Genomic DNA, 18,777 nt, shown 5'->3' on the forward strand with positions numbered 1-18,777 from the left:
AACTAAGCAAGTAGTCACCAAAGGTGTGAAATTCTAGTGTGGTGGTGCATAAACATACGGACATTGGAGAAATGCACTGGACAGTGGAATAGACACCAAAAAGTGACTTTATTATAGTTAGAATGTATCTTTTAAAATACTAATTAAACTAATATTTACATTTTTAGCATTTTAATAGCTTCCCTGTTTCTAAAAATAAAATCTTAGCTCTTTAACATTTTTTTTAGCTCAGTAATAGTAAAAGCTATTCTTTTGAAAAAGGAGAACTTGTTAGACTCCTACTTGCCTCCCCACTCAGTGTCATCAGAAGCTTTGTTGCCAAAATCAGATGTGAAAACAGAATATTGACCAAAGTGACCTTTTGGCTTTCCTGTTACTGATGGTAGAAAGAATGTGTTTTAATAAAAGATAAGTCAACTAGTGATTTTTAAAAAATGTATTCTTCAGCATCTGATACTCATTATTTTTTTGATTTTCAGGATAAAAATAGGGAAGCGAATTATTCACCAAGTTTGAATTATAAATTAAAGTCATAAAATATAAACAGTTAACACATTGTAAAGTAAAAAGAATGGGAAATAAAGTTAGTTAAAGCAGTATATGGTCCTTTCACTGATATTCTGTTAGGACTTTGCTTCTGTTTTCCCTAAGCAACCACACAACTATGACATCACCAAAAACGCTCAGCCAGCTAACTGAGAACTTGGTTTTGGACAAATCAGTGTCTAAAGCTTGACTCTTTACTCTCTCTCATATCTGACTTAAAAAGGACCATTCTTTTTCTAAGTTACAGTTAAATTACGTCATCAGAAGGAGTGTTATGACGAGTAAGAGACGTCACCCATATTTTTTCTTTGTTTTTTCTTTTGTTTTCTGTCTGTGTTTTCAGCAACGTCAGTTGATTACAGTTCCTTTGCAGACAGATGCAGCAGCTGGATAGAGCTCATTAAACTGAAAGCTCAGACCATAAGGCGCGGATCAATTAAGACAAGTAGGCGGATGTTTCTACCACATTATGATCTGAGAAGCATATCCCTGATTTCCCAGTGGTGAAGGCTAGACCTTACGACCCAGCAATAACATTGCCAATCAATCACGTACTGGAGTGTGAAAGCTGCAGATACTAATGCTCACTTAGCCAAAGTTATTAAAGGGCCTTTAGATTTGTTCACTTTAACTGTACAATTGTGTTTTTAAAATTTTACTTTTTGTGACGGTATTCTTCCAAGTGTATAGATAGATACTATGTCCCTCGAATGGAAGGAAATTAGGAGCTCTCTTATTGAAGAGATGGTCTTCCAGGACCCAAGCTACCATGTAGTGATGGCATCTGCTAGTTTGCTGACAATGATACCCAGAGGGTTAAAAGAATGAGGTATTTCTGAACAGAAAATAGCTAACTCTTATCTCACTGCTACAATCAGCATCATTACCTACATGTTCTTTATACTCCATGTGTTCTGGTAGAGTCTGAGGTAAATGTATTTGAGTGAAGGAATTGACATTTAAGAGGAGGAAACGATGTTTTGGAGGAAGGATCACAGGATATGAAACCAGACAGATCTGGTTTGGGATCCTAGAAGTGTCGTTTTAATAGCTGTGTGACCTTGGACAAACTATTTAACTTCTCTGAGACTTAGTTTCCTCATATGTAAAATGGGGATAATAATACCTATGTTGCTGGATTGTTATAAGGATTAGATATATATACATATATACATATGTATGTCTGGCTTATAGTAGTTACTTATTAAGCGGCAGCTATTATTTATGTTACTTTATAAACAAGCAATTATTAGACAGCCAAGGTCATTGTTAAGTTTTTAAAATTGTGAGTTTGATCAAAATGGTTTGAAGAAGAAACCAATTACAACTAGTTAATGTAAGGTTTATCTACAAGTTGACAATGATGAAGTCGTCTGAAAAAGATGGAAAAAACTGCACTGGGAAATATAACAACTTTCACACTCTCTTTGTAATAATTTGTTCCTACAGCAGATAATTTTTAATGCTCTACCGCTTTTTCTTTTTCTTCACTTTATAACGATCATTGTGTGTGTAGCTACACCGCATCAACATTTTCTTTTGCAGGAATGCCATTTTTCTTCCAAAAGAATTCCATTCCAGCATTTCCTCTTAAGTTTTTCTTTCTCTCTCTTTTTAATTGCATGCAGTGCATGATAATTTCTTTACTTTCATGACATTGCTTAGCCTCACAGACAGCTGAATGTTGTCACCACTTACTTGGAAACCTTAGGGAATAATTGAGTTACCAACACCCGATCTTAATGTTTTTTCTTCTTTCTCCAAATTTAGCTGTGACAGTTGAAAAAGCAAGTCCTATGGGTGAAGGAAATTTCCGGAACCGTTCAACTCCACCTTGTGCAAATTCTACAGTTGGGGTTGTTAAGATGACACCTCTTTCTTTTATTCCTGGAGCGAAAATAACTAAATATCTTGGGATAATTAACATGTTTTTTATTCGGGAAACCACTTCTCTTCGTGAGGTAATTTTACAACATTGTTTTTGTGAATTTTCTGATTAAAGACAGTAGTAACAAAACTGTCTTCAGATTGTTATTTCAGATTGTTACTACAATTTCGATTTATTATTTTTTGCCAAAGTAATCACAACACACGTGCACATACATACAACTTTTTTTTTTCCAATAACCTGTATGGATTGATTCTAGATTAGACTTGTCAAATTTCATATAGCACCTAGTTTTATCACAAGAGTTATGTTGGATTTAACTTCATTTATTATTAGAAATCCCAGATCCTCATTATATGATAAATAAAACAAGTAAATTTATCAATGTATAATTAGAGATTTAAAACAGCCTGAAATTTCAGCTTAGTTTTCTCAAGTAGTTATTTGTCTGAGATATATTTAAATAATAGTTTTTAAGGACTTACATTTAGAAATCATAGGGGACTAAATTATAGATAGATGTCTATGGGGATAGTTTATAATTTTCTCCCCCTGAAAAAGAATTAAGCTGCTTGTTTTATTTTCACCTCTCTAAAAGTACATGAGAATGCCATTTATTCAAATTCTTACTTCTTACTGGGTAACAGTAGTTATAATGTTTTGATGTGGTCAAATTTAAGAATCACGGTCAGCCTATTATATCTGTAATTACACAGGAATTTAAACTCGAGAAAAAAAATTGTATTTATATTGTATCTTATGTTATGAAATAAGACTAGAGAAAATACTGTGAATAGGGAAATTTTTTATTGAATAGGTATGAAACCCAATAAACCTTTCAGCAGTTTGTATTTTTTTAAAGTGTGTGCATTATAAAGATGACTTAACTCTGCTTTTTTCCCATTTTCTCTCCATTAACATTTCTACACTTCCTTAGAAATAATAGCCATCATACTATTTTTTTTTTTCAAGTAGGCTCCATGCTGGGTGAGGAGCCCAACACGGGGCTTGAACTCATGACCCTGAGAGCAAGACCTGAACTGGGATCAAAAATCAGACTCTTAACCCCCTAAGCCACCCAGGCACCCCAGCCCTCATACTGTTTTTTTAATATCATGCTCACCTGCCTGGCACAGTGCCTAGCAGAGTAGACATAGGTATTTTTGTGTCAATGAGGGAATGACTTCTGACAGAATGATTAGGTAGATGTTTCCTTTACGATAAATTAGTTTTAAATCATATTCTAATTGTGTTGAGATGGAGAAGACAGTATCTTAATATAGTCTCAAAATCCTTTGAGACTTTAATATAGAATTAAATTAGGTGACACTTAAGCCCATTTAAGTTTGACAAGGAAAGTTGAGTGTGAGAAGCTGGTATAGATTGGTTAATTAACTTTTCAGTTGCTCTTAATAGTACATGGATATTGCATTATTTTAGTCCATAAGTGCCTTCTCTACTACTTGAGCAGCCATACCCCAAAATGTTGCTTCATAGTAGATTTCCCTTCAACAGAAATTTGTAATATTAACTGGGTGGCATAATATCCCAAATTTATTCATTGCTTGCTAAGTTACTTGCTTTCAATTATGTAATCTTTTAAGAATTACCCCTCTGTAGTTTCTTTTACTCTGCCATCAGAATTTTGAAGTTTAAAAGACAGGAGTAAACCAGATACAAGTAAAAGAAAAAAAAAATGTACTGAGCTGTGACTGAGTAGGAGGTAGGCTGAAATACCTCAATTCCTTAACTACAAAGAGAGCTACCTTTAGATAGCTACCTCTCTCTGGCTTTTTAATAAGGTGTGTTCTGGTCAAATATTTTTTCTAACAGTGCATTAAATTTTGCCCTTAACTTCCAATTTAAAGTTTGAAATTTATTCCTAGACTGTGTAAAAGCTCCAGTAGAATTCGCGGAAAACTTAGGTTCTAAAGTATTTTAGGCTCTCAGCTAGACTTTGGTTTCTGTTTTATTTTTGAACACTGAAAGCATTCCCTAACCTACTGGATTTCATTCCCTAACAAATACGTATGGAATGCTCAGTGTGTGCACCTGTTGAACTAGGTGTTAGCAAAGAGTTATGAGCAAAACAGATGGTGATCTCTGACCTGATGGAATTTACAGTCTAGTGGAATGGAGCCTGGTGAACATTCAACAAGTAATCATTAACTAATGTATAATTACTAGTGATAGTAAGTAATATGAAGAAATACAACAGAGGCTATCAGAGGATATAACAGGGGAACTTAATTTAGATCTGAGAGTTAGGGAACGTTTCCCTGAGGAAATTACATATAAACAGGGACCTGAGGAATTGAGTAAGAATCATCCTGGAAAATTGGGTGAGGATCCTTCAGGAACTTTTACTGCACAAAGAATCTGAGGCAGGAAAAGTGCTTGATAGGTTTGAGAAACTGGTAAAAAGGCAACTGTAGTTGGAACATGCTTCGGAATGGGACATACAGCGAGCAGAGAAGTTTATTGGTTATATTTACCATCAGTTTCTATGAGTAATAGGAATGATTTGATGGAGATACTGGGATTGGAGAAAGTTTGAATTCTTGCTCTGCCATTTTTTATTAGCTATGTGGTCATAGTCATGGGCATGTGACACATTTTCTGACCTCACTTTCATCATCTGTAAAGTAAGGGGATAATCCTCATCCCCATCACAAACGTGTTCAGCCAAGGTTTGTTCGTTCATTCATGCAACAAATCCTGTTGCAAGGGAAATTAAAATGATCACCCATTATATTAAGATCATTTAAGATGTTTTAGTATATATTATTTGGCATTTTGTATAAATTCATGCATACAGTTAGATTTTCTTGTGTATTACTTTCTAGGAAGGAGGAGTCAGTGGTTTTCTCCATGCTTTTATTGCTGAAGTGTTTGCAATGGTGAGAGCTCATGTTGCTGCGTTAGGAGGGAATGCTGTTGTCTCCTACATAATGAAGCAGTGTGTCTTCATGGAGAATCCAAATAAAAACCAGGTGAGATGCAGTTACAACCTTCTTTTGGGAGAACCTGAGGATTTCCCCCGTGGCTTTCCCATCTCCCACTGTCTCCCCACCCACCACCAAAGAGAACTGGTCTTCAGAACTTTTTGATTCTAGATGCTTAAAACATGTTTTAACAAATGTATTGATAACTACGGTCATATATAGATCAGATGCTGTTTTCATATCCTGGGTATTCTTTTTTTTTTTTTTTTTGACAGACAGAGATCACAGATAGGCAGAGAGAGAGGGGAAGAAAAGCAGGCTTCCCGCTGAGCAGAGAGCCCGATGTGGGGCCCGACCCAGGACCCTGGGATCATGACCTGAGCCAAAGGCAGAGGCTTTAACCCACTGAGCCACCCAGGCACCCCCATATCCTGGGTATTCTTAAATACCTCTGGAAGTTTTGCTCCTAAGTTACTGTGGAAGACACCCTTTAGTTTGGACTATGATCTGTCCAGTTCTAACTACCATAGTGGTGAAGAGTATGTCCCAATTATTATTCCTCGAAAATAATTCTGTTAGTGAGGGCAAAGAATTGTTGCTTAGGATTAATTTTAGAATAAATTTCTTTTATCAGTATTTTTCATATAATAGCTCACTTTGAATTGTTAAAGTTTCCTTTAAAAAATTTAAAATTATCAATGGGGTTTTTTTGAGTTTCCTTTCTTATGAATTGCCTTCCTTTTTTTCCCCTTTGTTCATTTTTCTATTGTCTACCCTTTCCAAGTGACTTAAAAGCCTGTGCTTTTTCAGCTATGTAGCACTACCCCTAAAATAGCCTAAAACCATGAGCATATCTTTGAGTTGGTGATTGGACATTTCCTGTTGTTTGCATAGGCACAGTGTCTTATAAACGTAAGTGGTGATGCAGTGGTTTTTGTTCGTGAATCCGAATTAGAAGTGCTGTCAACTCAGCAGCCTACTGCCAACTGCCAGCCATCATGTCCTGGAGGAGAAGTTACAACCTGAAGTAAATCAGAAAGGAAGAGCTCAACTAAATTAAATTCATCTGTCTCCATTGTTTTGTCCTTAATTATCTTACTGGATTTTTAAAAGTGAACTTAATTTGAGATCATTAAAGAAATGGTACATTATGAGTAGATTTGATTTGTCTGGAATTTCTTGGAGGCATGAGAATTTTAAAATCTTGATGTTTTGTTTGCCAGTCCTTGTCAGGCCCCATGGGATCTTGAGTCCTCATTAAGTTTGGATAGATTTCTCAGAGAACTGTAGCAGAGATGGAAGTTACTTGTAGTTTATGTTGACTTTAATAAAATCATACTTTGAAACAAAATGGTGAGATTATCAAGGAATTGTAATAGCTATCCTAATGTAATTGAGAGAAACTAAGCAAGAAGTTTACAAATTGTCAATGAATTAAAAATCTGATTTGAGGAATGTGTGAGAAAATGGAGAAAAGTTTTAAAAACACTATGTGGGTTTCCTAATGTGTTTTATTTTGAGAACAACTGAATTTGGAATTCGGTAACGAAAGGAAGAGTGCTTCAGCCATCTTTTAAAAACAAGTTAAAATTCTGCAGCTTGTATCCATACTCTGTCCTAACTGCTGTAAAAAAAAAGGTAATTTATTAGAGCCAGTGCCCTTCCATTGAAAGTTTTAATAATGTCTGTAAGGAGGGAGGAAAAATCTATGTAATCTTGTAACTGGCCAAATTTTGTTAGTGTTTGATTTGTCTGGAAGAGGCTTGGCTTCAACTGGAAAGAAATTTTGTTGACGTAATGAAAGTATGATCTAGTAGGAGCATAAAAGTATTTCTAATAGAATCATACTGCACTCCTACCAAATAAACAGAATTATATCTTAGGGATTTTTGATGGTTAGTTAGATTGTATTTGGCATAGAATTTGGAAATGTAACTTGAATGTAAATATGCTGCAAAGTGTTGAATGTATACATAGAAATACTTTTTCTGTCAATGCCAAATACCTATTATAAATGAACCTTAAAAAGTACATTCCTCCTTTGCACAATAAAATTTCTTTATAAAACTTATGATTTTGCTCCTTCAGGATAACAAACCACCGTAAAGATTAGGAGTCATTTCCTTGTTATCACAGGTGTCAATATTTTTCTGTATTTTGTTTATAATTTTATTTTTTAAATAAAAAGTTTATAAACTGGAATATTCCTGAATCTCTTCTTTGCCTACTTTGTGTGGTGTAGTACTGCCATCCGATCACCTCCATTCATTCCTGCAAAACGTCTGTTGGCCAGCTCCTAATTCTTGCGGCACTTTCATTGTCTTTGGTAGGTAGGTATTCACATCATGAATTCACATTGAATGTATTCACATTCAACAACTACTGAATGCCTACTAGATATTAGATCCCAGTTTTAGGCAGTGAACAAAACACACAAGTTCCTATGATCATGGAGCTCGTTTTCAGTGGCTACACAAGTAAGTTGTAAACTGCTCTGTGTGTGTGTGTGTGTGTGTGTGTGTGTAGACACACACACTATACATACTATACATATATATGTGGTATATATATGTTTATGTATTGTGTGTGTATATATACATATATACGTATGTGTGTGTATACAGATATATGTACGTATATATGTATATACATGTGCACACACACATTATAATAATTGCTAATGTTTACTGAATGCTTACTGTATACCAGGCAGTATAATAAATATATATATATTTTAGTGATTTTATTTTTTTGTCAGCACAAGCAGGGGCAGCAGCAGGCAGAGGGCAAGGAGACTAACTCCCTGCTGAGCAAGGAGCCTGATCCAGGACTGGATCCCAGGATACTGAAATGATGACCTGAGCCAAAGTCAGATGCTTAGCAGACTGAGTCACCCAGGCACCCCAAACATTATTACTAATTCTTTAACATAAAAGTAGCTGGGTGGCATTAGCTCCATTTTGGTATGAACAATTGTATACTTAACAGAGGCCTGTGCTGATTTCTAAAAGAGCTGGAGTTTCCTTAACTTCTCAGGCTTGCTCTGTCTGCTCACATGAGCCATTTGCTCATGTGCTCTACCCTTGAAGCATAATTAGCCCAGGCAAAGATGGGTTCCTTCCAGAAAAGCTAATGTTGCCCTATATCCCAAGAGCTACTGCTCTTTCCTTTATGTGGATTCCCTCAAAAAATGATCATTTTTACAGATGTGCTAGGACTTACTACTTACTCTTTTGGAAACACTGAGGCCAGTTTTAGTATTTATAGCATGCCTCATATGTATCTCTTTCATTCGTTATTGTTGCTCCAAGGGTCGGCTACAAAACTTAACCAATGTTAGATTTGTTAACTGCACAGTCTCACTTCTTCTACTTCCTTCTCTTTCCGAATCCATTGCCATCTGGCTTCCAACTCCTCTGCCCTTTGTATGCCAATGACACAAGTACTGGATTGCAGTATTACATTGCAATTTTGATTAGTGTATAGGTGGGATCATATACACAATTTTTAAAAGAGTGGCTTTATTTTTTTTATCTTTTGGCCTGGTTTTCTTCTCTTTTCCATCACATCTCCATTAATAATCTTCTAAAGAGTTATAATTTACATTCAATAAAATTAATCTCAATGTACAGTTCAAGGGGCTATGCCAAATAGGTTCAGTTGTGTAACCAAGGTAAAGAACATTCCCATCACGCAAGAGAACATTTATATCTCTCTTTCACACACATACACGCATGGACATACATTAAAAAAAACACATTTCCATCACCCCAGGAGGTTTCCCTTCTGTCCTGTAAATGGAATCTTGTGCCTTTTTTTTTTTTTTTAAGATTTTATTTATTTGAGGGATACCCAGGTGGCTCAGTTGGTTGAGGGCCTGCCTTTGGCTCAGATCATGATCTTGGGATCCTGGGATCGAGTCCCTCATCAGACTCCTGGCTCAGTGGGGAGTCTGCTTCTCCCTCTGCCATTCCTCCTGTGTATGCTCTTTCTATAAATAAAATCTTAAAAAAGATTTTACTTATTTGAGAGAGAGAGTGCGCGCAAAAGAGAGAACATGAGAACATGGGGGGAGTGGGAGAAGTAGGGGCCCTGCGTGGAACTTGATTCCAGGATCCTGGGATCATGACCTGAGCCAAAGGCAGCCACTTAACTGACTGAGCCATCCGGGTGCTCCAGGATCTTGTGCTTGACAACTTTCACTTAGTGTAATGATTTCGGTGCAACTACATGTGAACAACACTTTTGGCTATTATGACTAGAGTGATTTTTTAAAATTCAGTTAGCACTTCTCTGTGAAAACTGAATTTCTATTTCTTTTTTAAGATTTTATTTATTTGTTTGACAGACAGAGATCACAAATAGGCAGAGAGGTAGGCAGAGAGAGAGGAGGAAGCAGGCTCCCTGCAGAGCAGAGAACCTGGTATGGGGCTCGATCCCAGGATCCCGGGATCATGACCTGAGCTGAAGGCAGAGGCTTAACCCACTGAGCCACCCAGGTGCCCCCTGAATTTCTATTCTTTGGAGTTTACCTTTTCTTGTTGATAATTTGCCATGTGTATGATAAAATTTCCCCTTATTTTGTTGTCCACCAACATAGTTTATTTTACCTTTTTAATCATATCCAAACATTTAATTTTATTATGAACAATATGACTATCTTTTCTTTCTTAGATTCCCTTAATTAAGATGATCTCCCCTTGATTTTTTGGTTACCTTGAAGGTTCACCAAACATGTCCTGAATTGCTCTCATCTCAATGGCTCCTCACCAAACTTATTTCTTACCAGATAAATGCCAGTCTTAGCTTGAGTCAGATACCTGAGGGAGATCCAAAGTCTAAACCTTTCCACTACACCACCCAATTTCATGGAACAAGATGCATAAAAGTGAGGAGGCATGAAAATGTATGTGATATGAAAGTAACACATTTATTTACAAACAGTTTTATAGTTTCTTTTTCCCCCAGGGGAGGTTCTTTCACAGAGTACTCTGAGAATCTGATCTAAACTCTGGAACTTTTCCCCAGAGAAATAAGCAAACCCTTGATATTCTGCATACTAATTCAGAAGGTTTATTGAAACATTGAAATCCCCTCACTGACCCTGAACTTAAATCTAGTATAGAATCAATGGAGGAGAATAAGGAACCAGGCTGAAGTAGAGGTTAGGAATTATCAGGTAAATGCTATCCTAAAAATTTGCCTTTTCCGCAATAGGAAAGTCAAATTTTTAAGATTAGATTTTTAAATATTAAAAAACCCAAGGGTGTCTGGCTGGTTCAATTGGTGGAGCGTATGAGTCTTGATCTTGGGATTGTGGGTTTGGGCCCCATGTTGAGTGTGGAGATTACTTAAAAATAAAAAATCTTTGAAACAAAAACCCCACCAATGTATCTATGGTAGAATAATCCCACCCCCTCGAAGACGTCTGCAGCCTAATTTTTAGAACCTGTGACTATATCACCTTACAGGACAAAAGGGACTTTGCAGATGTGATCAGAGTTAAAGACCTGGCGATGAGGAAATTATGGTTATCTTCAAGGGTCCTAGAATCTAATCTTCCTTAAAAGTGGAAGAGAAAGGTTTCAAAAAGTAGGTTAGAGAGATTCTATGAGAGATGGACTCAACCTGCTTTTGCTGGCTTTGAAGCAGGAAGAAGGGAGAAACCAGTTGAGAAACGTGGGTAGCCTTATACTCCAGGAACTTTCCTCAGCTGACAGCTAGCAAGAAAACAGGGTTCTCAGTTCTATAACTGAATTTTTACAACTCAAACGGGCAAGGAGATCAATTTTCCCTTAGAGCCTCCAGAAAGGAACAGAGCCCTACTCATGGCTTGATTTTAGCCTTGCGAGACCCATATCAGGTTTCTGACGTACGCAACTGTAAAATAATAAACTTGTTTAAGCCACTAAGCTGGCGATATTTTGTTATAGAAGCAATAGAAAATGAATACAAAGTTCTTATAAATTTAAACTACGGCCATATATAAGGTATAAAGTTACAATATTTATGGTAATATGAAATGCTTCACAAACTCAGGATATAAGTACAGTCCTTTTATTTTTCTAATGAGTTGTTTTTTGAATACCCAACCTATTAGGATAAATCCAGAATGTCCCACCTTTGAGGTCGTCTCCACTTCTAATACTGTCCAAGAACTGTAGGGGCTCCATGCAGTCCCCAGGACTTTAAGGCTTCCCCATGCAAGCTCTGCGGAACGCTCTTACCTTTACTTCTCACTGCCACATGATGTCGCTGTTGGAATGGACTCAGCACAAACGGACCGCGCGGGGTCTCCCGCAGGGATGACGCCAATTTAGCCAAGACTCCTGCAAAAGTTTGCTTGATTCCTGCAAAGGTTTGCTTGATTCTTTAGCAGATTGTCCTATTTCCTCCATGCCTACGTACACCATCTAAGGAAGCCTGCCAAGTTTCAGTTCCTAGTGCTCAAGCCAGCTGCCAATGGAGTCGTGAGAGTTTCCTATACATTCTAGATATCAGAGGATGGTTTGTTTTTCAATACGTATTTTGCAGACATTTTCTCTCAGTCTGTGGCTTATTTTGTGTTTTTCAAACATTGTCTTTTGAGGGAACAGAAATTTCTAATTTTTTAAAAAAGATTTTATGTATTCTTTGACAGAGAGAGAGCACCAGCAGGGGGAGTGAGTGGGAGAGAGAGGCAGGCTCCTCCCTGAGAAGGAAGGCCCAGGCAACGCAGGGCCGGATTCCAGGACCCCAATATCATGACCTGAGCGGAAGGCTGACGCTTAATCAACTGAGCCACCCGGGAGCCCCATAAATTTTTTAATTTTGAAAAAACTCTACGTTTTTTTTTTTCTTTTGTGGTTTGCGCTTTCTGTGTTCTAAGAAATTTATGCCTAACCTAACATTGTGAAGATTTTCTAGAAATTTCAGATTTTGGCTTTACGTTTTTAGGTACATGATCGTTTCAAGTTACATTTTGTATATGATGTGAGGTATGGGTTAAAACTCTTCCCCTTTCTGCGCACGGATGTCCATGTGCAAATTGCTCCAACACAATTTGTTGAAAAGACAAACTTTAATACATTTGATTGACTTGACATTTTTGTTGAAAATTGATTAATTGATTGCCCATATACACAGGTGAGCCATTTTATTGGTTTATTTCTGGATCTGTCATGTGTTCCACATATCTATCCTTTTTCTGATATTACATGATCTTGATTCTTCTAATTTTATAGGTCTGGAAATCAAGGAATGTGAATCTTAAAACTTTGTTCACATTCTTGAAAGATATTTCTGATAATTTTAGTTCCTCTGTTTTTTCCATATAAGTTTTAGGGTAGCTTTATATTGAAGAAAATTTCTGCTTTTTAAAATTGGAATTGTGTTGAATCTATAGATCAGGTTAGGGAGAACTGACAATTTAATCCATGAACGTGCTATTTCTCTTACTTTGTTTTCATTAATATTTTGTTGTTTTCAATATACAAGCCTCGCACAAATCTTGTGTGTTTCTTGAGGAGAGAGTTATATCTAAGTACTCCATGTTTTTTGGTCCTATTATAAGTGGTACTGTTTTAATTTTCTTTTCTCTTTGCTGCTGCAAAAAGCTTTATTGTTTCCGTTTGTCCCACAGCTTGGGAGGGGGCTCCAGGGCCGTTAGAATGCTGCCCAATGACTTGAGTGTAGGGAGGGGGCCAGGCGCAAGCACTGGCACCAGAGGGACGCCCGCGGGGCCCCTCAGAGGCCGATCGGCTCCGGAGGTTTTCCAAGAGGAAACGATACCCGCCCAGCCCGGTCCAGGGGCAGCCTGCCGAGGAGAGGCAGGTGGGCGCCACCTCGTTGATGAGTTTCCCCTCCTCCCCCGGGAAGTGCGAGGTGCGCGTCTGTGCAGACAGAACGGGGCACGCGGAGCAGGAGGGCCGGCCTCGGGGGCTTCGCCAGGATCTGGCCCTCACGTCCATGTCTTTGTTACTCATCTTGGCACAGTTTGTGCAAGTCCTAGAAGAGAGCTGGCTTCCGCGCCGGTTTGGCATCTTCTAGAGAAGTTCAGGGCCCTCGTGCTTCTCAGCCCGCTCGCGCTAACCCTCTCCAGAGCCATGTCGTCGCTGCAGTGGAAAGACAAGCCCAGGCAGGGGTAGGTGGGTGTTGGAGACCCGCAGGTGCATGTTGACCAGGCGGTTGGCGGTGGTCTCCAGCTCGGTGAAATAGTTCTGAGGACTCTGGGAGCTCCTGGGTTGATCGGTCACAGGGAGCTAAGCTCAGAATAGGCTGCTGGCTGGTCCCAGAGGCAGAGGGTGGCCAAGGAGATGCCTCCGAAGGTTGCCCCTGGGAACCAATGTTGCTGGGTGGTGTTGAAGCAAGAGACAGATCCGGGGGACCGCGCAGGGCAAGTATGGCCTTAGTTTTCAGCGGTTATTTATTTTTAGTATATACAAGTAGAATTGATCTCGTGTCCTGCAGTTGGGTATTGCTTCTAGTAGTTTTTTGGGTTATGATATGGGTTTTTTTTTTTTTTTAATGTAGACAGACATTGTCATGATCGTGCATCTGAATGAATTTTATTTTTCTTGTTCCTTACTAAATTGGCCTAATTAGTAATCACCTTATTAAGATATTAAGTAACATGTAGAGTGGATTAAGTATTAGGTATGACGTCCGATGGCAAAAATGGGCATCCTGACCTTTTTCCAGATCTGAGGGGGAGCCATTCAGTCTTTCACTGTTAAGTATGATGTTGTCCCTGGGTTTTCCCAAGACCTTCTTTGAATTTTGTCAAATGCCTATTCTCCTACTGAGATGATCCTATTAATCTTTGGTTTGTTGATATGGTAGATTACACTTGCTGATTTTCAAATGTTAAACCAAATGTTCCCTTCTTTTCTATTTTCCTGAAGAGTTTATCTATAATTGATGCTATTTATTCCATAAATGTGTGATAGGATTTGCCATAAAGCTGGCAGATTTGAGTTTTCTTTGTTGGAATGTCTGTAACTATAAGTTGATTTTGTTAATAGATAGGGGCTATTCAGGTTATCTTTTTCTTCTTGTGTAACCTTTGGTAGTTTGTCTAAGGAACTGTTCCATTTCTTCTAAATTGTCAAATTTATTGGGAAAAAAATTATTGGTACTGTTTCCTAATTATCTTTTTAATACCCGTGGTTCTATAGTGTTGTGGCTTCTCACTTTATTTCTTGATCAGTTTAGCTAAAAGTTCCTCTCATTTATGATCTTTTCAAAGAACCAGCTTTCAGCTTCATTGATTTCTTGTGTTGGTTTTTCCTCTGTTTTCATTTTATTTGATTCTGCTTTTATCTTTATATTTCCTTTATGCATGCTTTTGATTTAATTTGCCCTTATTTTTCTAGTTTCTTAAGGTGTAAACAGATCATTGATTTGAGGCCTGTCTTCTTTTCTAATATAAGCATTTAAACTGATGCATTTCCCTCTATACAGTACTTTAATAGTATCTCCAAATTTTGATGCATTTTAAAAAATTTACCTTAAATTAAAAATATTTTATCATTTCCTTTTAACTTCCTCTTTGACTAATGGTTTATTTAAAAAGAATGTTGTTTAATTTCCAAGTGTTTTGGACTTTCCAGATGTATTATTTGTGGTGAGAACAATGAGCTCCAGGGCTTATTTATCTACTGTTTGCAAGTTTGTGCCCTGAAGTAACATCTCCCCCAATTCACCAGTGTCCAGCCCCTGGTAACCACCATTCTACTGTTTTTATGAGTTCAGCGTTTTTATTTTTAAATTTTCATTATTAATTTTACTAATATAATTGACATGTAACATTGTATAAGTTTAAGGTGTTCAACATGTTGACATATTTATATATTACAAGTTTTAAAGAAGATTTTACTTATTTATTTGAGAGAGAGTGCCTGGGGAGTACAGAGGCAGAGGGAGAAGCAGACTCCTCACTGAGCAAGAAACTAGATACGAGTCTCAATCCCATGACCATGGGATCATGACCAGAGCCAAAGGCAGGTGCTTAACCTACTGAGCCACCCAGATGCCCCTATATATTGCAATTTGATTACCACTGTGGTGTTACCTAATACCTCTCACCTCACATTATTATAATTAAGGTAGGAATAATTAAGATCTAGTCCCTTAGCAAGTTTAATGTTCATAATACAGTATTGCCTATAATCACGATACACTAAAAGTTTGATTTTTTGAAAGTCAGAATTTTATTAAAAAATTCCAGTATAGTTAACATATAGTGTCAACAGTTCTGTACATTACTCAGTGTTCCTCAAGGTAAATGTACTCTTAATCCCCTTCAGCTATTTCAACCCCCCACCACCACCTCCCCACTGGTAACTACCTGTTTGTTCTCTATAAGAGTCTGTTTTTTGGTTTGCCCCCCTCTCTCTCTCTCTCTCTCTCTTTTTCCTTTGTTCATTTGTTTTGTTTCTTAAAAACAAGAAAGAACAAGTGTTGGCGAGGATGTGGAGAAAAAGGGACCCTTGTGAACTGTTGGTGGAATGCAAATTAGTCCAATCACTGTGGTAAACACTATGGAGGATCCTCAAAAAATTAAAATGGAACTGCCCTATGATCCAGTAATCACACTACTCAGTATTTACCTAAAGAATATGAAAACACTAACTTGAAAAGATACATGCATCTCAGTGTTTACTGCAGCATTACTTACAAAAGCCAAATTATGGAAGCAACCCAAGTGTCCATCGACAGATGAATCGATAAAGAAGATGTGGTATAGATCTAGATCTATATCTGTGCACACAATGGAATACTTTTCTGCCATAAAAAAGAATGAAATCTTGCCATTTGCAACCACAGGGATGGAGCTTCAAAGTATAATGCTAACCAAAGTAAGTCAGAGAAAGACGAATACCATATGATTTCACTCATATGTGGAATTTAAGAAGCAAGTTTGATTTTTAAGTACTTCACATGTGAGTAATGTTATACAGTATTTGTCTTTCTCTGTCTGACTTAATTTCATTTAGCATAATGCCCTCAAGTTCTTACTGATTTCATTGTATCTTCACTATTGGCATGTAAGTTATGTTTCTTTTTTAAAACGTTTTAGTGGTTTTTCTATACTTTTCAGTCTATACTTTTAATTTATCATAGTCTATCTTCAAAGTAGCTCAGTATGAAACCCTTACCTCCCCATGGACACACACAAAAGTACAGATTTGTATACTGGAAATACATGAAGTACTTAGGTATAAGTTAATAGTATTTCTTACTTCCAATAAACTAGCATAACTACTTTGTGGTTGGAGTATAGTCTCTGAATGACTGTAATCAAGTTTATTATTTTTTTTATTCCTCTTTCTTTAGGCTTCATCAGCTTCCTGGGGTGAATGCTTTAACTTTTTTACTGTCGGTCTTTCTTAATTCATCATAAATGTATCTAAAGTTACAAATTTCCCTGCTCTTTTATCATTCCACAAGTTTTATGCAGTATTTTTATTTCTTTTAAATCTGAATTTTTATAGTAACTATTGTGATTTCTTCATGAGTCTATAAGTTATTTAGGAGTGCATTTCTAGTCTCCCAGTGTATGGGTTTCTTTCACTTTGTTGTTTTCTAATAAAGTTGCATTGCAATAAAATATTGTGATCTGATTGACACATTCTTTGGAAATTCTTGAAAATTTTTCATTGCTTTTCTTTCAAATTTCTCTCAATTTGTATAACTGTTTCATATGTATTCGGAAAGAAAATATGTTATTTGTTGCATATAAGGTTATATATATCTCTCTATCTACCATCATCTATCATCAAGGATCTATAAAATCAAGCTTGTTAATTAATTATTAACTCTTCTACATCCTTAACAATATTTTTGTCCCCTTGATTTATCAATTTCGGAGAGAGGTAAATGTGGTATATTGATTACATTGATGACCTCTGTGAAACTGTGACTTTGCAGCTCCTCCCATCAAGAGGGGGAATCTTTTTTTTCCATGTCTTGAGTTTGGGCTGGCCTTCTGCCTTGCGCGGGCCAAGAGGATACAGCAGAGGTATTGATGTGCCTACCGTGAGCCTAGATCACAGGTGTATTGTGTCCATCTGCTTTCTCTCTGGAAGCTCTACCATGCCATGCAAACAAGCCTTGACCAACCTGCTAGAAGAGGAGAAACTTCATGGAGCAAAGATCAGTCATCTTAACTGTTCATCTTGCAGTTGAATTAATTAGCTAATGAGCAGATTCATGAGTAATAATGACAGTTATCTTAAGCCAGAGAATTTGGGGGTAATTTTTATGGAGCAATAACTAACCAACATACAGCATTAACATTTTACGCGGTTGTTGATTTATCTTTATAATTTTGGTACTTTTACTTTTTTGAGGCTATGAATTTAGGTTTATGTAATTTTGTGATTGCCTATCACCTTCGTTGTTTACATCTTTTACCGATGTCAATGTGTTTTTTATTAATGTGAAATATATTCCCACAAATGCATTTCTTAAAATCATATATTTTGAGCAATATGAACATTGGTGTGCCAGTTTTCTTTGGGTTAATTTTTGCCTGGTCTGCTTTTTTCCCAACCCATTATATTTAAATTCTCTGTGGATTTTTGTTCTCATTGTATCTTCTTATGTATGGCCCACCATTCCTTTGCTTCTTTTTTTTTTTTTTTCTCTTTCTGTGTTTTCAGTTGGATTCAAGTCCTCCCACTTTTTTCTCTCATTCCAGTATGAAAATTCAGATTCAAAAAAACTAATGGGTGATATTTTATTTTTCCCCATGTGTTTTCTGAAGCAACCGAGAGATAGACAAGAGACTGAGGCAGACAGAGGTCAAATGCCACATTTATTAGTTATGAAGGTCTTGAACCACGTGACTCTAAGTCTGTTGTCTCTGAATTAGGCAGAACTACCTGGTCCCTAGTAGTGCTGCAAACCACAGAACTCCTTCCTCAGGGACAAGCACAGTTCAGCAGAACAGAGAGTGTTTATGTTCTCTCCTGGTAAACAGATCACAAGAGAGGAAAGAGATTAGAAGGGGGCAGAGCTAAGCATTCAGTTTTGTTGGAGGAGGTCACTGAGAGGATGTGACCACTGGTTGTACTCATGAGCTGGACCCAAGGAAGTCAGAGGCTCTTCACTCCTTCCCATGTCCTAAGAATGTATGTTCTACCCACCGTTCCCCGAGTAGGAGCTGTTGAGAGACAGAGCCTTGAGAAAGTGAGAGGTTGTTGAGACCAACTGGACAGTATACATGCCTGAATCCAGCTAAGTCCTCCATATAAACCTCTAAGAGTCTGGCAGGGAGGGGCAGGGATTTTCTTGTCTTGCAGCAAGACTCCTATGCAAGTTTCCTTGCTTTTTAAAACTGTCACCTGCCAGTCTGGAGTGGGCTGCCTCTTTCTTCAGTCTCTCCTTGCCCTCTGTGTACAATGGCCAGTTTGC

At 37.3% G+C, this 18,777-nt stretch overlaps 1 protein-coding gene across 13 annotated transcripts in view; it reads left to right on the top strand.

Annotated features, from left to right (window-relative positions):
* Window positions 1-7,581, top strand: part of C2CD5 (C2 calcium dependent domain containing 5) — a 101,468-nt gene extending 93,887 nt beyond the window's left edge. For 9 of the 13 annotated variants that reach the window (XM_032855277.1, XM_032855282.1, XM_032855280.1 and 6 more), the window contains 4 exons: window positions 890-991; window positions 2,317-2,507; window positions 5,281-5,427; window positions 6,274-7,581. In XM_032855277.1, coding sequence (XP_032711168.1) covers window positions 890-991; window positions 2,317-2,507; window positions 5,281-5,427; window positions 6,274-6,405 — 572 coding nt within the window. In that variant the 3' untranslated portion in view covers window positions 6,406-7,581. The remainder of the gene's footprint in view (window positions 1-889; window positions 992-2,316; window positions 2,508-5,280; window positions 5,428-6,273) is intronic. The other 4 variants (XM_032855284.1, XM_032855286.1, XM_032855287.1 and 1 more) reach the window with 1 other exon arrangement.
* The last annotated feature ends 11,196 nt before the right edge of the window (window positions 7,582-18,777 follow it).

The sequence above is a fragment of the Lontra canadensis genome, unplaced genomic scaffold, assembly GCF_010015895.1.
Source record: "Lontra canadensis isolate GAN:19392208 unplaced genomic scaffold, GSC_riverotter_1.0 scaffold9, whole genome shotgun sequence".
Classification (NCBI taxonomy): domain Eukaryota; kingdom Metazoa; phylum Chordata; class Mammalia; order Carnivora; family Mustelidae; genus Lontra; species Lontra canadensis.